Source organism: Nomascus leucogenys, chromosome 24 (assembly GCF_006542625.1).
Source record: "Nomascus leucogenys isolate Asia chromosome 24, Asia_NLE_v1, whole genome shotgun sequence".
Taxonomy (NCBI): domain Eukaryota; kingdom Metazoa; phylum Chordata; class Mammalia; order Primates; family Hylobatidae; genus Nomascus; species Nomascus leucogenys.
In genome coordinates this window covers 21,337,844-21,360,304 of record NC_044404.1, presented here as the reverse complement: position 1 = coordinate 21,360,304, position 22,461 = coordinate 21,337,844, and the positions used below count along the sequence as shown (strand labels likewise).

The window sequence follows — 22,461 nt, the reverse complement described above, 5'->3', positions numbered from 1 at the left end:
ATGCTGTGGTCCAACAAGGCAATAAGGCTGGGAGAGGCTGTGTCTTCTCCCCTCTCTGGAAGAATCACAGTGCCTATTATTACCACATTAAAGGCTCTGAAAAGTACCACAGCAGAGACTTTTCCAACGTTCCTGAAGCTCATCCTAAGCTTACTGGAGCATGGAGCCCTGTGTGTGGAAGGCCAGGCCTGCCTTGCAGGCTGTTCACATTAGGAGCATGGTTTGGAAGCACAGCTGTGGCTCGCCTTCTCACCCAGCCTGACGCTTGGAAAATTGAGTTTAATCTCTGGCCCTGCATCATTCTTCTGCACGGGGTGCCCGTTGCATTTATATGAGACCAGTGCCCAGACCTTACTGCTGTGATGTGTATCTCCTCAGGCCACTGAGATAATCCTGGAGATCAAGAAGGCATTTGAGGAAAGCCTGAGCACCCTGAAGTGGATGGATGAGGAAACCCGAAAATCAGCCAAGGAAAAGGTGCGGCTGGCCAGGCACCTGGAGGGGGTGCTGCGGCGTCCAGCACAGATAGAGGAGGGTGGGGGAAGGAGAGGCCGTTTTTTTAGTTTTTTTTGTTGTTGATTTTTGGGGTTTTTTTGTTTTTTTGTTTTTTTTGAGGCAGAGTTTCGTTCTTGTTACCCAGGCTGGAGTGCTGTGGCGCAATCTTGGCTCACCACAACCTCCGCCTCTCGGGTTCAAGCGATTCTCCCACCTCAGCCTCCCGAGTAGCTAGGATTACAGGCGTGCGCCACCACGCCCGGCTAATTTTGTATTTTTAGTAGAGATGGGGTTTCTCCATGTTGGTCAGGTTGGTCTCAAACTCCCGACCTCAGGCGATCCACCCGCCTTGGCCTCCCAAAGCACTGGCATTATAGGCTTGAGCCACCGCACCCGGAGAGGCCAGTTCTATCCGGCAGCACAGCCTTGATGCTTTCTCTCCTTCAGTGGGTGAGCGGTCTAGGCCTAGCAGGATTCAGGGTAGGCCTCAAGCACATGATCGCTTGGATGTCTGTAGAAGACAAACCTCGCTGAGTGTACGGGGAAAAGGTGCAGGAAGATGCAGCACGTCCCGTGGGTCGGGAAGGCTCTCGTACCCTCCAGTGGGGTGGGAGTCAGGGAAGACTTTCCTTGGGAAAGTGACATTTAAACAGAGACCTAAGGGATAAGTAGAAGTTTGGCAAGGGGGAAACCTTTCCAGAAAAAGACATGAAAGCCCAAGGCAGATAGGGCCTGGCTCTGGTTCCCCTTGGCCCAGACTGTGAGCCCAGCACCCAAGTTGCTCAGGCTGGCCTTGTCGGTGTTGCCAGGCACTCACTTCCTCTGTCTGTCCTGTCCAGGCCGATGCCATCTACAACATGATAGGATACCCCAACTTCATCATGGATCCCAAGGAGCTAGACAAAGTGTTTAATGACGTGAGTAGCTGCTGCCCTGCCCCCTTGCGCTCCTAAATGCCCCCTTGGAAAAGGGCCGAGGCAGGGCTGGGTCCAGATGGGGTGCTAGAGGCAGCATGGTTGTCAAAACACACAGGGATGATGTGGTGTGGGGTTTGGGGATGGGTCAGGCATGAGGAAGCCTCTTCTTCTCCTTAATTTGGCTCCTGGGTCAGCTGGAGGCCCTGCCTCCCCATAGCCACCATCAATCAGGCAGTGCCCACCGGTCAGTACAGAACCCGTGCTGTGTGCCCCCTGAAAGTGGTCAGCTCCATTTAATGTGTGGGAAATAATGGAGGAAACAGACCCCAGAAGGTGCAGAGAGAATTGGTGGCCCTCAGACATCGGGGGGGGGTATGAAGTGGAAAAACCCGCACACCACCTCCTCCCTCCCTGGTCGTGCTTCCAGTTACCCCCTGTCCCCATGGCCCTCCTCCACCTCCCCAGAAACCTGGACCTCTGATTTTGACTTTGAAATGCTAATTGGAAAGAAGCAGCATAAACCCAGGTGCATTTTTAAGCTTGGTTTGGGCAGTGGAGGTAGTTGATACATCCCTGCTTGTTAGAACTTTTGGCAAATCACTCCGTTAGGTGGATTTTGCTTCTGCCTCAAGTTATAAAGTTTTATATCTTCTTGTGATTGAAATACTTGAATTCAGGCATTAAAAAAAAAATTTTTTTTTTTTGAGACAGGGTCTCATTCTGTTGCCCAGACTGGAGTGTAGTGGTGCTATCTCAGCTCACTGCAACCTCCGCCTCCCAGGCTGGCTCATATTCATGAGCCACCATGCCCAGCCTGAATTCAGGCATTTAGTAATCTAATAACCTCTCGTCGTGGTTATATTTAGAACCTAAGACTATAAAAACTCCCTCTGAGATCATGAGACTCATTCTGCAGCCTTTTCCTTGAGAATCATTTCAGATGCTCCAGGGTGTCATGAGGCAATTTCCTTGGGCCTCTGGAGGCATGCCAGGCAGAGCCCAGGATCCGTGTCCTGTCCCTGAGGCTCCAGCGTTTTTACCAGAGCCAGGGAGAATTTTGCACCTGTCAAGAGCTGAGCCAGGCGCAGTGGCTCATGCTTGTAATGCCAACACTTTGGGTGGCCGAGGTGGGGGGATCGCTTGAGCTCAGGAGTTTAAGACCAGCCCGGGCAACATAGTGAGACCTCATCTCTACAAAAAAAAATAAAAATTAGCTGGGCATGTTGGCATGTGCCTATAGTCCCAGCTACATGGGAGGCTGAGATGGGAAGATCACTTATGCTCAAGAAGACAAGGATGCAGCAAGCTGTGATCGCACCACTGCACTCCAGCTTGGGCGACAGAGCAAGACCCTGTCTCAACAAAGCAGAAAAAAATCTAGAAGGCTGGGCCGAGTAGTGAAAAGGGTGTACAGTGACGCCCTTGACAGTTCAGAGAGATTTCTACCTTCCTTACGAGATCTCCTATGGTAGCTACTAGCCACAGATGGCTATTTGAATAATTAAAACAAATTAGTTTAAATTAAATTTAAAAGCCACACTCGCCACATTTGAAATGCTTAGTAGTGGCTGAACGTGGTGGCTCACACTTGTAATCCCAGCACTTTGGGAGGCCAAGATGGGCTGATCACCTGAGGTCAGGAGTTTGAAACCAGCCTGGCCAACATGGTGAAACCCCGTGTTTACTAAAAATACAAAAATTAGCTGGGCATGATGGCACGTGCCTGTAATCCCAGCTACTCAGGGAGGCTGAGGCACAAGAATCTCTTAAACCAGGAGGTGGAGGTTGCAGCTAGCCAAGATTGTGCCATTGCACTCCAGCCTGGACGATAGATCAAGACTCCCGTCTCAAAAAAAAAGAAAAAAAAAAAAAAAGAAATGCTTAGTAGTCTGCCATACTGGACAGCGCAGGCATAGGGCATGGAACGTCCATCATCACAGGAGGTTCTATTGGACAACATGGGAGATATTTCTTGCTTGGGCTCAGGCACTGCTGTAGGCACATCCTGCAATGGTGTCATTCCATCTGCTGCCCCAGGGTGAAGGCCAAGAGAAGAGCTGACCCTGCAGCCCCAAGCCCTGCATTCCAGTCTCCAGCCTGCAGATTAACCCCTTAACCACGACAGCCCTTGGCTTCCTGTCTTGGAAGATGCATGTCACCGAGGGCACACTGTGATTGTGACTCCACTTCTTCTTTTCCAGTACACCGCGGTTCCAGACCTCTACTTTGAAAACGCCATGCGGTTTTTCAACTTCTCATGGAGGGTCACTGCCGACCAGCTCAGGAAAGCCCCCAACAGAGATCAGTGAGTTCCCCCAGGCCCTGCCAGGAAGCTGCCAGCTCCCCGCCTGTGGGCAAGCCTTGGGATGAACTGGCCTTCATTGCATCCTTACCATGCACCCGATCAGCTATCACGAGAGCCGTCTGAAGAGTGGATGCCCTTGTTAACCCACTTTTCAGATGAAGAAACCAAGGGCAAAAGAAGTATGGCCCAGCTAGGAGCCGGGATGGGCTTGAGCCTGCCCAGCCTGTTGGCAGGGTGAGCCTGGCCTCTGGAGCGGAGCTGATCTGGCACCTTGTCTCCGCTCCACTGCTTTGGGATTTGGAGGCTTCATTTCGTTATCCGCAGAATAGGATGGGAGGAGCTGGTTCTTGGGTCCTCATGGCAGTCAAATATGAGGACCTCTGGGGAGTGCCAGACCCAGCAAAAGCAGCTTTCCCATAGTTCCTCACTGGCACGAGTGGTGGGGTCTCAGGACAGGGTGCCCACAGAGGCCTGGGGAAGTTTCTGGATGGGCCTGACAGCTGTGCTTCCCAAAGCTCACTGCACATCAGAGTCCTCTGGGGAACTTTTTCAAAGATACAGCTTCCTGGCCGGGCGTGGTGGCTCACGCCTGTAATCCCAGCAGTTTGGGAGGCCAAGACAGGTGGATCACTTGAACCCAGGAGTTTGAGACCAGCCATGGGCAACATGGCAAAACCCTGTCTCTACTAAAAATACAAAAATTAACCGGGTGTGGTGGCGCACACCTGTAGTCCCAGCGACTCAGGAGTGAGTAGCTGAGGCACGAGAATTGCTTGAACCGGGGAGGCGGAGGTTGCAGTGAGCCAAGGTTGTGCCACTGCACTCCAGTCTGGGTGACAGAGCAAGACTCCATCTCAAAAAAAAAAAAAAAAAAAAAAAAATACAGCTTCCTGACCTTAAATCAGGATAACCTAGAATGAGACCTGGTCTTTGTCCTTTTTATTACTTTCTCCTCAGGCCAATCACAGTAGCTCACGCCTGCAATCCCAGCACTTTGGGAGGCCGAGGTGGGCAGATCGCTTGAGCCTGAGACTTCAAGACCAGGTTGGGCGACATAGGGAGACGTGGTCTCTACAAAAAATTTTAAAAATTAGCTGGGCGTGGTGGCACGAACCTGTAGTCCCAGCTACTGGGGAGGCAGAGGTGGGAGGATCACTCGAGCACAGGAGGTCCAGGCTGCAGTTAGCCAAGATCATGCCACTGTACTCGAGCCTGGGCAACAGAGCAAGATCCTGCCTGAAAAAAACAAAACAAAAAAAAAAAACTGCCTCCTCAAAAAAATTAGATGTAGTCAGCCCAGTTCTAGTCTTCAGTCCAAGGTCCTTCCATTCCTCAGTGCAAACATTTGGGATGAATCTTAGGGAAGGGTGCAATCAACGTCTCTTTGCTTCTGGTGCCCCCTGGTGGACTGTAGGGGTTCAAACATCTCTATTTCCTTCATTTCTAGCCTCCAACCAGGACACCCCGCTATGTACAAGAAGGTGGGCTTTTACCTTCAGAACATGGCATAGGCTCTGTTGCCAGTTTATCTGAAGTATTTTAACTTAGCTTGAATTTTTTAATTTAAATTTCCTTGCCTACCCATTGAAGTATTTGTGATTATTTGAATATAAATATGATGTTTTAAATTCCTCCATATGGTCAGGTACAGCGGCCCACGCCTGTAATTCGAATGCTTTGAGAGGCCAAGGTGGGAGGATCTCTTGAGCCCAGGAGTTTGAGACCAGCCTGGGCAATATGGTGAAACCCCATCTCTACAAAAAATTTAAAAAATTAGCTGGACGTGGTGGCATGCGCTTGAGCCCAGGAGGTTGAGGTTGCGGTGAGCTACAGTTGTACCGCTGCACTCCAGCCTGGGCTACAGAGCAAGACCCTGTCTCTAAAATAAATAAATACATAAATAAAGTTCTTGGCCAGGTATGGGGGCTCACACCGGTAATCCCAGTACTTTGGTAGGCCAAGGCGAGTAGATCACCTGAGGTCAGGAGTTCAAGACCAATCTGGCCAACATGGTGAAATCCCATCTCTACTAAATATACAAAAATTAGCCAGGCATGGTGGTGGACACCTGTAATCCCAGCTACTTGGGAGCCTGAGGCAGGAGAATCACTTGAACCCGGGAGGCAGAGGATGCAGTGAACAGAGATTGCACCACTGCACTCCAGCCTGGGCAACAGAGTGAGACTCCATCTCAGAATAAATGAAGTTCTCAGTATCTTCCCATGGCTGTGGAGCTCACCTGGAGGAGGCAGAGTGACTGTCTAGGCTCTTAGAGGAAATGTGGTATCCATCTCACGGCACTCCCTACTCACCCTTCCCCTCTGTACCAGAGAAGTCATTGAAATGCCAAATACCTCATGACTATATACCGTTACTTTCAAAACCTTTTTTGGTCTTGGGATCCTTCTACACTCTTAAAAAGATTATTGCCGGGCACGGTGGCTCATGTCTGTAATACCAGCACTTTGGGAGGCCAAGGCGGGTGGATCACCTGAGGTCGGGAATTCGAGACCAGCCTGACCAACATGGAGACACCCCATCTCTACTAAAAATACAAAATTAGCCAAACGTGGTGGCACATGCCTGTAACCCAGTTACTCAGGAGGCTGAGGCAGGAGAATCACTTGAACCCGAGAAGCAGAGGTTGCGGTGATCCGAGATGGTGTCATTGCCACCGCGCCGGCCCTTATTTTTTTTTAATTTTATGGAAAATAACTATTTAATGAGAAGAGAGGTATCATTTTACTTTTTGCAAATTTCTTTATGTCTGGTTTAATCAAAGACAACTAGATTCTCATATCTGATTCTGCAGTCAATCTGTTACCATATGTTGTTTTGATATATAGAAAGAATTCTTGGCCAGATGCGGTGTCTCACGCCTGTAATCCCAGCACTTTGGGAGGCTGAGGTGGGTGGATCACGAGGTCAGGAGTTCAAGACAAGCATGACCAAGATGGTGAAACCCCGTCTCTACTAAAAGTACAAAAAATTAGCCAGACATGGTGGCGGGTGCCTGTAATCCCAGCTACTCAGGCGGCTGAGGCAGAGAATTGCTTGAACCCCAGAGGCAGAGGTTGCAGTGAGCCGAGATCACGCCACTGCACTCCAATTGCCCTCCGGCCTGGGTGACAGAACAAGACTTTGTTACAAAAAAAGAGAATTCTTGCCTCACGTAGGAATTTAGTTGGGAAAGGGAGGGATGAGGGATATTTTAATAGTCTTTTCTGGTACTCGTGCACGTTCTTCTGATACTACACCAAAACTCAAAAAGTGATAATTTTTTAAAGGTTAATTGCAATATGGAATCTGAAACCACATCCATGAACTTTATTTTTTTCTTTTTTCTTTTTTTCACCTTATCACCCAGGCCAGAGTGCAGTGGCATAATCTCAGCTCACTGCAGCCTCAACCTTCCCAGGCTCAGGTGATCCTCCCACCTCAGCCACCTGAGTAGCTGGGACTTCAGGTACGCACCACCACACCTGGCTAATGTTTGTATTTTTTGTAGAGACAGGTTGCACCATGTCACCCAGGCTGGAATTTTTGTAATTTTTTTTGCCCAGGCTGGACTCGAACTCTTGGGCTCAAGCAGTCCTCTCACCTCAGCCTCCCAAGGTGCTAGGATTACAGGCATGAGCCACCATGCCCAGCCTTCATGAACTTTTCATACTCTGTTACACTAAATTCCATTGGTCTGTCCTGCACTTTGAATGGATCTTTTACCCAGGCGTGATTTTGTAACATCATGCCTTAGTCATTTGGAAAACAATGGTTCACTGAGTTTTATGGATCTTCCAAATGGTGATACTTCCCCTATACAATAGCAAAAAAATCCACATTTGTTAATATCACTGCTGACCTCATGAGAAAAGCCTTTAATTATTATTGTTAAGGTGTCAAACTTGTGGTGGCCAATATAAGTTTTTCAAAATTTTAATTTTAGCCTGAAACTTCAACATTTTTTTAAATCTCATATTTTTATCATTGGCAACAGATGGCCCGAGTTGTTTTCCTTGAGGTGATAAGCTCACTTTATTCATTTTAAAGAAAGTGTCTTCCAGATATCCAAGTCTGAAATTCCATAGTTTACCAGTCATCCTAAAAGTACCAACAGGGTTCCATGAAAGAAGCAGAATGCTTTATATGTGGATTTCCCACAGATCACATGGAATATTAAAAAGTCTTCTGCCAGGTGTGGTGGCTCACACCTGCAATCCCAGCACTGCAGGAGGCTGAGGTGGATCGCTTGAGGAATTCAAAACCAGCCTGGGCAACACAGCAAGACTCCACTTCTATAACATTAAAAAAAAAAAAAAATAGCCAGGCATGGTCACGAGTGCTTGTAGTCCCAGCTACTTGAGAGGCTGAGGTGGGAGGATAGCTTGAGCCCAGGAGTTTGAGGCTGTAGGGAGCCATGATCATGCCACTGCACTCTAACCTGGGTGTCACAACAAGATCTTGTCGCTTAAAAAAAAAAAAGTCTTGTATTCAGGGGTTGAGATGTAATGAAATTAATCATTATGACTGGGCGCAGTGGTTCATGCCTGTAATCCCAACATTTTGGGAGGCCAAGGTAGGTGGGTTACTTGAGGCCAGGAGTTCAAGACCAGCCTGGCCAACATGACAAAATCCTGTCTCTGCTAAAAATACAAAAAATTAACCATGGGTGGTGGTACACACTTGTAATCCCAGCTACTCAGGTGGCTAAGGCAGGAGAATCACTTGAACTTGGGAGGTGTAGGTTGCAATAAGCCGAGGTCACACCACTGCACTCCAGCCTGGGCAACAGAGTGAGACTCTGCCTCAAAATAAATAAATAAATAAATACATACATACATACATACATACAGCAAGCTACTTCATCAAGGATGTTCTAAGTGAAAATGGCTGATTTTTTATTTTGGCTGTGAGCCCATGCTAATGAGGAACTTGGGGCTCAGTGACCACCAGAACCTTCCTTGATTCATGTCAGGCTCCAGCAGTTTTACCTACTGTTGCTTCTGCACCATCCACGCAGGTGACACAATGGAAAAGGGAAATCACATCTTAATATTATGAAAATAGTTTTGATTTTAGCTGGGTGTGATCGCTCACGCCTGTAATCTCAGCACTTTGGGAGGCCGAGGCGGGTGGATCACCTGAGTTCGCCAACATGGTGAAGCCCCATCTCTACTAAAAATACAAAAAATGTCCAGACATGGGGGCAGGCGCCTGTAATCTCAGCTACTTGGGAGGCTAAGGCAGGAGAATCACTTGAACCCAGGAGGTGGAGGTTGCAATGAGCCAAGATCGCGCCACTACACTCCAGCCTGGGCGACAAGAATGAAACTCTGTCTCAATAAATAAATAAATAAATAAATAAAATAGTTTCAATTTCATGGATCCCTTAAAAGGATCTTGAGGACCCTCCCCGCCAGGTGTCTATAGACCACACTTTGAGAACTGCTAATAGTTACTCTTTAGTGGTGACTTTTCAAAGTCTTTTTCTTTTCTTTTTCCTTTTTTTTTTTTTTTTTTGAGACAGCCTTGCTCTGTCGCCCAGGCTGGAGTGCAGTGGCGCAATCTCAGCTCACTGCAACCTCCACCTCCCAGGTTTAAGCAATTCTCGTGCCTCAGTCACCCACGTAGCTGGGATTACAAGCGTGCGCCACCACGCCTGGCTAATTTTTTTGTATTTTTAGTAGAGACAGGGTTTTGCCGTGTTGGCCAGGCTGGTCTTGAACTCCTGGCCTCAAGTAATCCACCCACCTCAGCCTCCCAAAGTCCTGGGATTACAAGCGTGAGCCACTGTACGCTGACATTTCAAAATCTAATGGCCCTTCCTGCTCTTTATAAGAACCTCAGTATTCCACCGTGTGATGTGACATCATTAATTAACTGATTCCTTATTTATAGACAGGTGTTTTCTAGTTTTCTCCTAAAAAACAGTCTTGCACCTGGGCACAGTGGCTCACGCCTGTAATCCCAGCACTTTGGGAGTCCGAGGCAGGAGGATGGCTTGAGCTCAGAAGTTCAGGCTGCAGTCAGCCATGATCGCATAACTGCACTCCAGCCTAGGCGACAGAACGAGACCCCGTCTCAAAACAAACAAACAGTCTTTCTTTTTTTTTTTTTTTTTTTTGAGACAGAGTCTCGCTCTGTCGCCCAGGCTGGAGTGCAGCGGCGCAATCTCGGCTCACTGCAAGCTCCGCCTCCCGGGTTCACGCCATTCTCCTGCCTCAGCCTCTCCGAGTAGCTGGGACTACAGGCGCCCGCCACCATGCCCGGCTAATTTTTTGTATTTTTTAGTAGAGATGGGGTTTCACCGTGGTCTCGATCTCCTGACCTCGTGATCCGCCCGCCTCGGCCTCCCAAAGTGCTGGGATTACAAGCATGAGCCACTGCGCCCGGCCTAAACAAACAGTCCTTCTGTAGATGTCCTTGTACTTGTGTGCACTTGGGCCTGGGGTCAAGGAAAGTCTGCATTTTTAATGCCCTTGATCCCGATCCCCAAGCAGCGCTCCAGGCAGGCTGTCCCCACCTGCCTCCTGCCCTGTGCTGAGGCCTCCCGCATGTGTGTTGCTTGCAGGTGGAGCATGACCCCGCCCATGGTGAATGCCTACTACTCGCCCACCAAGAATGAGATTGTGTTTCCGGCCGGGATCCTGCAGGCACCATTCTACACGCGCTCCTCACCCAAGTAGGCTGCCTCTGGGGCCCCTACCCCAGTTCTTTTCCCCAGCCCTCAGTGGACCCCTAGCCCAGCCCTGGGGCCCATACGACCAAGCCAGTCTCACCATGTGACCTTTGCGCCAGCGGTCCAGGTGGCTTGGGATGTCAGAGATGTTGCAGAGGAAGCAACATCCTCACCCACTTTCCTTCCCTCCAGTGAGATCTGGAAGCCCTGCACAGTGGGGTATTGGAAGCATCTCATGGAATCAAGAGCCCTACCTCAGGGAAACACCACTCTGACAATGTTATAACACAGTCAGAGCTGGGGAGTGGGGAGGGTTAAGGCTGCTGTCTCAGTTTGAATCCCAGGTCTGCTATTGGGTGATTGTGTGGTCCTTGGGCAAAGCAATTGACCCATTCCCAGCCTTGGTCTACTCATGAATAGAGCTGGTCAGTGGTGACCATTGCTAACTCTTTTGCAATGTCTGAAGAGGACAGTTCGGTCTGTAGAGCATCTAGCACAGCACGTGGTGCCCAGTGGGCACAACTGACCACACAGACTGTGCCCAGCCTCCGTCTGGCTTCAGGGGCCTCACTGGAGACTCAGGCCATGACCACACCCTTATCCACACAGAGCCCTGTGGAATTTTGCTGTATCTCTAAGCCCAGGAAGTGAGGGTCACATGCCTGGGCAAGAGTGAGAGGCCCTCCTCTCAAAGCATCACCCCCACCTTTGTGTCTTTCCCTCCAGGGCCTTAAACTTTGGTGGCATCGGTGTCGTCGTGGGCCATGAGCTGACTCATGCTTTTGATGATCAAGGTACGAATTCCAGCTGGGCACGATGGCTCATGCCTGTAATCTCCGTGCTTTAAGAGGAGGACTGCTTGAGGGTAGGAGTTTGAGACCAGCCTGGGCAACATAGCAAGACCTCCATCTCTACTAAAAATAAAATTAGGCTGGGCATGATGGCTCATGCCTGTAATCCCAGCGCTGTGGGAGGCCAAGGCAGGTGGATCACTTGAGGTCAGGAATTCGAGATCAGCCTGGCCAACATGGCGAAACCCTGTCTCTACTAAAAATAAAAAAATTACCCGGGCATGGTGGCGGGTGCCTGTAATCCCAGCTACTCAGGAGGCTGAGGCAGGAAAATCGTTTGACTCTGGGAGGCGGAGGTTGCAGTGAGCTGAGATTGCGCCACTGCACTCCAGCCTGGGTGACAGAGCAAGACTCCATCTCAAAAAATAAAATAAAATATATCTACTAAGAAAGTAAAAATTTAGCCAGGTGTGGTGGCAAAATTTTAATAGTCCTAGCTACTTGGGAGGCTGAGGTGGGAGGCTCACTTGAGCCCATGAGTTTGAGGCTACAGTGAACCATGATTATGATTGCACCACTGCCTGGTACAGGTTCCTTGGTCCCCTTCAGACTGGGCCAATCATCTTCCAGGCCCCACTGCCTCTGCTTTCTGCATCTTTCACTTCTAAGGGTCTTAGCTTTGGAGACAGAAGGATCTGGGTTCAAATCCTTGCTCTGCCACCTGCCGATTATATGAAGTTTAGCAAGCGCTGTCATTTTTCCAGGCCCCCATGTCTTGTCTGTAAAAGGACCATGATGGTTCCACCCTCTAGTGGTGATTGGGAGGACTGTGAAGTGTGTAGTGAGGCGCCCTGCTCGTGGAAGTTGTCCCGCTCTTGGGGTTCCTATTACGTTTAGCAGAGAGTGGACATTTCTCCACCACTCCAGAGACTTCTCCAGTCCAACTGCAGTCAGGGGGCGTTGAATCAGTCCCTCCTCTCCAACTAATGTCCAAAATCCTCCTCACTGCCTCCTGCCTTGGGCACTCCCAGGCGGAGATGGAAGAGGCAGAGACCTGGGTGGCCTGGGCCTGTCTTGTGATACTAGGTCAGCTGGTTCCATCTGCCTCTTCCTAGGCATCTGTTACTCAGGGTCAGGGGCCCTTAGCCAGTGTTGAAAATAAGCCAGGCACGGTGACTCACACCTGTAATCCCAGCACTTTGGGAGGCCGAGGCGGGCAGATCACTTGAGGTCAGGAGTTCAAGACCAGCCTGGCCAACATGGTGAGACCCCCATCTCTACTAAAAAAAAAACAGAAATCAGCTAGGTGTGGCGGCATGTGCCTGTAATCCCAGCTACTCTGGAGGCTGAGGCACAAGAATCACTTGAACCCAGGAGGCAGAGGTTGCGGTAAGCTGAGATTGTGCCACTGCACTCCAGCCTGGGTGGCAGAGTGAGACTGTCTCAAAAAAAAAAAAAAAAAAAAAAAAAAAAGAAAACAAAGCAAGCTCCACTAAGCCTCAGGCCACGCTGGAGCTTTGCCCGATCTCTCTCCTCCATCCTCTCCCGCCTCTGACCAGCCACCCCATCCACGTCCCTCGGCACTCACAGGGACCTCGTCTCCCCATGGTGGCTGGAGGACGGGGGTGGACAGATGAACCACTTCTCACCAGGAGCAGGGAGGAGCAGCAGGTCCCTGCTCTGCCACTCCCTCCCTTGATATGATGCCTCCCTCTGACCCACAGGACGGGAGTATGACAAGGACGGGAACCTCCGGCCATGGTGGAAGAACTCATCCGTAGAGGCCTTCAAGCGTCAGACCGAGTGCATGGTAGAGCAGTACAGCAACTACAGCGTGAACGGGGAGCCGGTGAACGGGCGGCACACCCTGGGGGAGAACATCGCCGACAACGGGGGCCTCAAGGCGGCCTATCGGGTGAGAGTCCCGCTCCCCACACACGCCTGGGCCCAGCGCTGGCTCCTTCCAGATGCCTGTCTGTAGAGGATCATCACGGACAACCAGGGCAGGCGCAGCAGCCGTGCAAGCTTCCGTTTCCTCTTCTGCGAAATGGGGGGTGGTGAGGACCAATCGCGATGCCAACTGTGGAGGCCCCCAACACAGGGCTTGGCCCCAGAAGGCTTTGTGCTCTGAGTCTGGCCTGACAGAGACACAGGAAGGGGTTCAGGCATGGTCCACCTGAAGAGCCTGCCTGTTCTCACCTCTGCAGGGGAAGCCACCACCAAGTCCGCCAGCTGTGGGTCCGGGAGGCCCCTGAGGACTAAGGAGCCAGGGCAAGGAACACTGGTCGTGGAGTCAGTTCTGGGTTCAAGTCTTGGTTCTGGAGTAAGTCACAGAACCTCCTTGAGCCTCACTTGACTTGGCTCTGATTAGCTACTACCTGCATTATTGGGTTGTTGAGAAGATAAAACAAGATGATTTAGACACGGGCTGACCCAGAGAGACACTCAGAGGTGCCTGCTGAGTCAGATGGGAGAGGTAACAGAGGCCACGAGAGAAAAACAGTAGGTGTCCGTCCGAGAGATTAAGACAGGGCTCCCTCCCAACCATGGCAGTAAGAGCAGAAATCCATAGAGCTGTCATTTATTGAGGCCTTCTTAAGTGCCAGGCTTGGAGTATTCCCAGCAGCTTTACAATTAGATATTATAATCCCCGTTTTGCAGATAAGCAAACTGAGCCCAGAAACATTGGATAGGTTGCTTAGAGTCCACGAGTCAATGAAAGGTATTGAGAATCTACCCAGCAGGGGCTGTGTTTGAAGCTCATCCTGCTCTCAAAAAGCTTATACTCTTAGTGGAGGCTGGAAGGGGAAGAAAGGCAAATACATACATAATAAATCTGTAAGATAATGTCAGCTATTGATAAGGTGACGAATATAAACTGGGGAGAAGTAGTGAGGAATAACGGGGGGTAAGAGGAATAATGGGGGGGACACTGGCCACAGCAGGCCTTCTCTGGGGTTATGACATTTGCATAGAGACCTAAATGATGAGGAAGAGCCTGGGAAAAGCTGGGGAAAATGGTCTTAGCAAGAGGAAGAGCAAGTGCAGAAGCCACGAACTAGACACAAGCCTGGCGCGTCCAAGGATGGGAAGAAGGGCGGGGCAGAGTGCAGGGAATGCAGAGACCAGGCCACTGTGGGCTTCTGTCGGCTGCGGCTGAGGAAGGAGCTTGGGTTTTGTCCTGGTTATGATAGAGAGACACAATATAGGGTTTTAAAATAGAGGAATGACATGATTCAACTAACCCTTTAAAACAGGGGTCAGCCGGGCGCAGTGGCTCACGCCTGTAATCCCAGCACTTTGGGAGGCCAAGGTGGGCAGATCATTTGAGGCCAGGAGTTCAAGTCCAGCCTGGCCAACATGGTGAAACTTCGTCTCTACTAAAAATATAAAAATAGCTGGGCACGGTGGCTCATGCCTCTAATCCCTGCACTTTGGGAGGCCTTGGCAGGTGGATCACGATGTCAGGAGTTCAAGACCAGCCTGCCCAAGATAGTGAAACCCCGTCTCTACTAAAAATACAAAAATTAGCCAGGCGTGGTGGCAGGCACCTGTAATCCCAGCTACTCGGGAGGCTGAGGCAGGGAATTGCTTGAACCCGGAAGGTGGAGGTTGCAGTGAGCCAAGTTCGCACCACTGCACTCCAGCCTGGGCAACAGAGCAAGACTCCATCTAAAAAATATGTACATATTTATATATAAAAAATAGCCGAGCGTGGTGGCGCATGCCTATAATCCTAGCTACTTGGGAGGCTGAGGCATGAGAATCTTTTAAACCCAGGAGGCAGAGGTTGCAGTGAGCCGAGATTGTGCCACTGCACTCCAGCCTGTGTGACAGAGCGAGACTCTGTTTCAAATAAATAAATAAATAAAAATAAAACAAGAGTCCTCTGGGTGCCGTGGCTCATACTTGTAATCCCAGCACTTTGGGAAGCCAGGGTAGGTGGATCACAAGCTCGAGTTCAAGACCAGCCTGGGCAACATGGTGAAACCCCGTCTCTACCAAAAATACAAAAAAATTAGCTGGGCATGGTGGCGTGCATCTGTGGTTCCAGTTACTCAGGAGGCTGAGGTGGGAGGATCGCTTGAGCCTAGGAGGTGGAGGTTGCCGAGAGCCGAGATTGTGCCAATGCACTCCAGCCTGGGCGACAGTAAGACCCTGTCTCCAAAAAACAAAAACAAAAACGAGTCGGCACACCTACAGCCCATGAGCCAAATTTAGCTGTGAGGCGGTTTTTGTAAATGAAGTTTCTTGGGGTCGCAGCTGGCTCCATTTGTTTCCATGTCTGTGGCATTTTTTTTTTTTTTGAGACAGGGTCTCACTCACTGTCGCCCAGACTAGAGTGCAGTGGCGCGATCTCGGCTCACTGCAACCTCTGCCTTCCTGGTTCAAGTGATTCTCCTGCCTCAGCCTCCTGAGTAGCTGGGATTACAGTCACGCGCCACCACACCTCGGCTAATTTTTGTATTTTTAGTAGAGATGGGGTTTCACCATGTTGGCCAGACTGGTCTCAAACTCCTAACCTCAGGTGATCCACCTGCCTCGGCCTTCCAAAGTGCTGGGATTACAGGTGTCAGCCATCGCACCCAGCCATGTGGCTGCTTTCATGCTGCAATAGCAGAATTGAGTCATTGCAACGGTGACCCACAAATCCCAATGTACTCACTCTCTGGCCATCCACAGAAAAGGTTTGCCAGCACCTGCTTCCTAAGGTTCACTGAAGTTGCTTTGCCAGGAAGGGAATGGAATTGAATCAGCCTGAGTCAGAAGACTGATTAGAAAGCTGTTGTGAGGTTGTCCAGGGAAGAGACCGTGTAGAGCAATGGGAAGGGGGAGCAGAGCAGTGGTCAATGTTTGATATGAGAGAAAGAAGAATTGAAGAAGCTTTCTGGGTTTGGCGCCTGGGACGATGGATGGTGGTATCATTGACTATGATGGGAAAAGTTTGTGTGTGTGTGTGTGTGTGTGCACGCATGTGCGCACATGATGTGGCTCCTCTGTTTATACCATGTTAAGTTTGAGATGCATCTTGGCTGTCCAGCTGGCACAGTTGAATATACACATCAGGGAAGAGGCTGGAGCAGAAGGTGTAAATGTGAGAGCCATCAGTGCATAGAAGGTATTTTAAGCCATAGGGCTAAATGAGTGCACATCAAGAAGAGGGCTCCCCTAGGCTGAGCCCAGGCCCAGATCCCCAGAAAGTAGTCCCTGCACCAACACAGGGGAGCTCCCTGAGACCTCCATACCAGTCCCCTCCTTCACCACCTGCCATGGGAACCCCTGAGCTTTGGTTTTCTCTCCTCCCAGGCTTACCAGAACTGGGTGAAGAAGAATGGGGCTGAGCAGACGCTGCCCACCCTGGGCCTCACCAATAACCAGCTCTTCTTCCTGGGCTTTGCACAGGTGAGTCCATTAGGAAAACATGCCACCCATGGTACATTCTGCCATCTTGATGTTTCAAGAGCCCAGAGAGCAGAAAGGCAAGTTCCCCACAGATTGATAACTTCCCAACTCACTGGACTATGCACAGCACATGTGCCCTGTGGTTAGAGAGATGCACGGAAGGGCCAAAAGTACCAGTGAAGGGATTCCTGGATCTGGTGAATGAGAGGATGAGGTGATCACTCAGGGCCCTTCTGGTTCTAGGGCTCTAGAGATTTCTTAAACTTAAGATGCCCAGCCAGGCACAGCAGCCCACGCCTGTAATCCCAGCACTTTGGGCGGCCGAGGCAAGCGGATCACCTGAGGTCAGGAGTTTGAGAGCAGCCTAGTCAACATAGTGAAACCCTGTCTCCATGAAAAAATACAAAAAAGCCAGGCATGGTGGTGGCCGCCTGTAGTCCCAGCTTCTTGGGAGGCTGAAGCATGAGAATCACTTGAACCTGGGAGGCAGAGGTTGCAGTGAACCAAGATCACGCCACTGCACTCCAGCCTGGGCAACATAGCAAGATTCTGTCTTGCTGTGATCATCCCAGATCATCCCTTCAGTCGGCATTCATCTGGTAGCCTTCTGCTGGCACTCAGAGCTACCAGGCCATTAGACAATTTGTTCTGCCCAGGAAATGAGAGATCTGGACTAAATCCAAGCTTTTCCAACTGGTGTTTGGACACAGTCGTTTGTTCAGACGGAATCGAATGCAGGTGCCTCAGGGAGTTCGAGGGGACTCCCCGGGATCTCAGGGTCGGGTGGGGGGCTCATCTCCCTGGTGTTGTACTTTCTGGGTTTTGTTTTTTTGGAGCCGGAGTCTCCCTCGGTCGCCCAGCCTGGAGTGCAATGGCGCGATCTCGGCTCACTGCAACTTCAACCTCCCAGGTTCAAGTGATTCTCCTGCCTCATCCTCTCGTGTAGCTGGGATATAGGCACGCACCACCATGCCCAGCTAATTTTTGTATTTTTAGTAGAGACAGGGTTTCATCATGTTTGCCAGGCCGGTCTCGAACTCCTGGCCTCAAGTGATCCACCCCCCACTTGGCCTCTTAAAGTGCTGGGATTACAGGCATGAGCCACCACACCCAGCCTTGTTTTGTTTTTTTGAGACAGGATCTCAGTCTATCACCCAGGCTAGAATGCAGTGGCACAATCGCAGCTCACTGCAGCCTTGACTTCTCCAGCTCCAGTGATCCTCCCGCCTCAGCCTCCCCAGGAGCTGGGACCATAGGTGCACACCACCATGCCTGGTTAATTTTTTTTAAATTTTTTGTAGAGATGGGGTCTTGCCATGTTGCTCAAGCTGGTCATGAACTCCTGGGCTCAAGCAGCCTTCCCACCTTGGCTCCCAAAGTGCTGGGATTACAGGTGTGAGCCACCGCACCTGGCCTCCCCTGCTGTTGTAATGGGGACAATCTGGCAGCCCCAGGGCCCCACAGTGACCCTGGCCTCTCCCTGTTGCCCCTTCAAAGGTCTGGTGCTCCGTCCGCACACCTGAGAGCTCCCACGAAGGCCTCATCACCGATCCCCACAGCCCCTCTCGCTTCCGGGTCATCGGCTCCCTCTCCAATTCCAGGGAGTTCTCAGAGCACTTCCGCTGCCCGCCTGGCTCACCCATGAACCCGCCTCACAAGTGCGAAGTCTGGTAAGGACGAAGCGGAGAGAGCCAAGACGGAGGAGGGGAAGGGGCTGAGGACAAGCCCCCCATCCAGCCTCCAGGGCATTGCTCAGCCCACTTGGCCACCCGGGGCCCTGCTTCCTCACACTGGAGGGTTTTCAGCCAGAACCGAGCCCATGGTGTTGGCTCTCAACTTGACCCGCAATCTGATCCCCTGTGAAGAGCCGGACATCCCAGGCACACGTGTGCGCCACCTTCAGCAGGAATTCGGGTGCTGGACTGGTGGCTTATCAGGCCTGGGCCCCACGCTGACAAGCGCCAGATACGCCACAAATACCACTGTGTCAAATGCTTTCAAGATATATTTTTGGGGAAACTATTTTTTAAACATTGTGGAATACACTGGAAATCTTCAGGGAAAAACGCATTTAAACACTTTTTTTTTTTTAAGGAAAGAATTGGTATATTTATTATGTTCTGTTTTTCTAAATAACCTGTGGACAAGGGAAGCCCCACTGATTTACTCCCTCTCTTCCCCACTCCCTGTGAGGCTGGGCTGAGGCAGGGATCCCTGGGCCACAGAGCAAGTCTCCAAATCAGACAGCTGCCTCAGCTCTTGGGATGTGTGATTTCAGCTCCTGTCACCTCGTGCAAGGGCATGGAGACCAGTAGAGGTGTGGAGGCTAGGCAGAGAGAGGAGCTGGCTCTGGGGGGGCCCAGCTCATGGGCACTGCCCCTTCAGCTAGCCTGCCTCTGTCCCCTGAGTCCAACAGTGGGAGCCCTTAGCTGGGAAGTTCTGATCCCCAAAGCCACAGCAGGGGCTGATGGCTATGGCAGAATGAGGCCAGGTCAGGACCCTCAAACACCATCTGGGGGCACCAAGCACCCTGAATCGAGACTGCAGGAGCCCTGCGGGGTGACACTCTGTCAGAGATACACTGCTGGCCACAAGTGTCCCCTCTCAGTCCCACCTTTTCGGGCTGTTCCATGTCTATCTCAGGGGCCTGTTACCTCTCTGCAGCAGTCCCCCATCCCAGCCACACCAGGGTCTGTCTGGCCAACCCTCTTCCCCAGGGAAAGGAGAAAAGAGAAAACAGGCTGGGCGCAGTGGCTCACTCCTGTAATCCTAGCACTTTGGGAGGTTGAGGTGGGCGGATCACCTGAGGTCAGGAGTTCGAGACCAGCCTGGCCAACATAGTGGAACCCCGTATCTACTAAAAATACAAAAAATTAGCCGGGCGTTGTGGCAGGCGCCTGTAATCCCAGCTACTTGGGAGGCTGAGGCAAGAGAATCTCTTGAACTCAGGAGGCAGAGGTTGCAGTGAGCTGAGATTGCGCCACTGCACTCCAACCTGCGTGACAGAGGGAGACTCCGTCCCAAAAAAAAAAGAGAAACAGCTGTCACCTCCCACAGGACCCAAATCCTCTCTCTGAGCACCGTCGTCCACCACATGGCTGGGCCTGGCTCCCAGGACCAGTCCGGTCCTCTAGTGCCTTATCCGAGGCTGCAGCTGCCAGTCTCCACCCCAAGGAGACAGCCCCTGCCCCTAGATGCCCCTTGGCCTCCTCAGTGCAGCCCCCAAGTGTCCTGACTGAAGCACAGGCCATATCCCCATTTCCCCGGTGCCTGCGGGGCTAACCTCCGTGGGAGCCCAGGAGCTCTGGCCGGCAGGTCCACGGCACGGGGCATCATAAGACTGCAAAACTGCTGGACTTACGCTGGGCTGCAGTCCATTGTCGGCCCCTGGGTTGAATCGAGATAGTACTTGCAGCTAGATGGATGCTTTTAGCCAGGGGACATTGTGAGGGGAAGATTCCTCAACCCAGTCTGGCCTGTGGTATCTGTCTCCCCCCTGAGACCACAGCTTCTCCAATAGCAGATTCACGGGCTCCACCAAGTGGAAGCACTGGAACCACCTCTGCCATCCAATGGGGAAGCCAGGCCCCGAGACAGAGGTGGGGGCAGCACGTGCCCTCCACAGTCACCGCTTTCCCACCTCAGCAGCCCAGGCCTCCTGGCCCAGCCCTGCCCAGACAGTGCTCTCCCCTCACCCGGGAAGCTGGAATCCTCCTGCCCAAGAGGAAGCAGACAGCACAGGGACACCCTTGCCACCTTGGGATCCGCCTCCAAGCTGGTGCAGGGTGTCGAGAGTGGATTCCAGATGGAGGACCTGGTCCCAGCATGCAGCAGTCCTGGTAGCTCTGCAGAGGAGACAGGAACCCGAGAAGTAGCTGGAGCAGGAGCCAGCCGCAGTCCCCTTGCCACGTAGAGGCGGGCTTCTCCCAGCCATGGTGTCCCCTCTGCCTCCCCTCCCCCGACCCTCCTGCCTTCCACGTGGAGGGAGGTGGTCCTGCAGTGTCAGCACCAGCACCATGGGCTTGGACCCCCTCCCTGGACAGAGGCAGGTGTCCTAGGGCTGGGGGTGCAGCCCCAGGGAATGGAGACCACACTTTGGGCTCAGGTCTGCTGGGGCCGGCAGGGGGTGGGGGAAGAAGAGGGCTCAGGCCCAGCAGGGGTGGAAGCCCCTGCCACTGCCACTACCCGCTCCAGAGCTTTAAGGAAAATGAAGTGAGACCCCTCCCCTTAGGCCTGGGGAGCCATAGGGCTGGCTTCTCTGTGGGTGCGTGGACATGGGGTTGGGAGCTGGGAATCTATTTTTTGTATTATGTTTTGTGCTACTGTAGTTTTGGTGTGGCACTATTGTAATGGAAATAAAATACTTGTACTGAGGGCCATGTGTCTGGGTGTCTGTCCTCCCAGGGTGCTGTGTGTCCTGGGAGGCCAGCACAGGGCTGTCCACCCTAGCTTCTCCAGGGCTGGGTGCACCTGCCCCTGAGAGCAGGGGTCTTGGACCCTGACAAATGCCAGAAGGTTGCTCAGTACCTGTGCCCCCAACCACCCTTCCTTCACCTACAATTGTGTGAGCACCCCCTGCTGGTGAGAATGATGCACATCACCACCTGGGTCCAAGAGGCCTCCTGGTAAAAATAATTTTTCCGTTATCTTCCAGCAAGGGAGTTTCCAGGTCTCAGATGTTTGGGCAGGGCAGGTAGTAGGGAAAATCAAAGAAAGGTTCAAAGAGGGCTGGGTACGGTGACTCATGCATGCAATCCCAGCACTTTGGGAGGCCGAGGCAGGTGGATCACCTGAGGTCAGGAGTTTTGAGACCAGCCTGGCCAATGTGGGGAAACCCCAGCTCTACTGAAAATACAAAAATTAGCCAGGCATGATGGAGCACACCTGTAATCATAGCTACTTGGGAGGCTGAGGCAGAAGAATCGCTTGAACCTAGGAGGTGGAGATTGCAGGAGCTGAGATTGCGCCACTGTACTCCAGCCTGGGCAGCAGAGCGAGACTCCATCTCAAAAAAAAAGAAAAAGAAAAAGCCAGGCACGGTGGCTCATGCCTGTAATCCCAGCACTGTGGGAGGCTGAGACGGGTGGATCACTTGAGGTCAGGAGTTTGAGACCAGCCTGTGACCATGGCGAAACCCCGTCTCCACTAAAAATACAAAAATTAGCCGGGCACAGTGGCACACGCCTGTAGTCCCAGCTACTCAGGAGGCTGAGGCGGGAGAATCACTTGAACCTGGGAGGCAGAGGTTGCAGTGAGCCAAGATCATGCCAATGCACTCCAGTCTGGGTGACAGAGCAAAACTCTGTCTCAAAAAAAAAAAAAAAAAAAAAAAGGAAAGAAAAGTTCAAGGAAGAATCTCTGATGTACACTGTGCCTCCTGGGGTTTGCGTGTGTTCTTCACTCTGCCTGGAATGCTCTTGCCTGATAAACTACCCATCCTTGAAACCCCAGCTCAGCTTCTCCTCCTCTAGGAAGTCCTTCCTAACCTCCCAGTCAGTACCAGGAAACTCACACAGGCTTCCTTCTGTCACAGTGTATGGGTTTGCTAGGGCCACCCTAACAAAGTACCACAAACTTGGGGCCTTCCACAACTCCCGGTTCTGGAGGCTCAAAGTCCAAGATCAAGGTGTTGGCAACATTGACTCGGTTCCAGGCTCTCCTAGCTTCTGGCAACCTTTGGTGCTCCTTGGCTTGGAGAAGCATCACCCGGGCCTCTGCCTTCATCTTCATATGGTGTTCTCCCTGCGTGCATGCCTGTCTCTGTCCAAATTTCCCCCTTTTATGAAGACACCAGTCATACTGGATTGGGGCCAACCCTAATGACCCCATTTTAGCTAATTATATTAGCAATGACCCTATTTTCAGTTTTTTTCC

General features: G+C 51.5%; 1 protein-coding gene across 2 annotated transcripts in view; it reads left to right on the top strand.

Annotated features, from left to right (window-relative positions):
• The window catches only part of ECE1 (endothelin converting enzyme 1), a 127,456-nt gene extending 106,495 nt beyond the window's left edge, over positions 1-20,961 (top strand). Inside the window, exons 12-19 of one of the 2 annotated variants that reach the window (XM_030805165.1) lie at positions 379-477; positions 1,335-1,412; positions 3,614-3,717; positions 10,286-10,396; positions 11,120-11,187; positions 12,909-13,099; positions 16,492-16,587; positions 18,085-20,961. In XM_030805165.1, the coding sequence (XP_030661025.1) occupies positions 379-477; positions 1,335-1,412; positions 3,614-3,717; positions 10,286-10,396; positions 11,120-11,187; positions 12,909-13,099; positions 16,492-16,587; positions 18,085-18,261 (924 nt within the window). In that variant the 3' untranslated portion in view covers positions 18,262-20,961. The remainder of the gene's footprint in view (positions 1-378; positions 478-1,334; positions 1,413-3,613; positions 3,718-10,285; positions 10,397-11,119; positions 11,188-12,908; positions 13,100-16,491; positions 16,588-18,084) is intronic. The other variant, XM_030805166.1, reaches the window with a different exon arrangement.
• Positions 20,962-22,461: the final 1,500 nt, after the last annotated feature.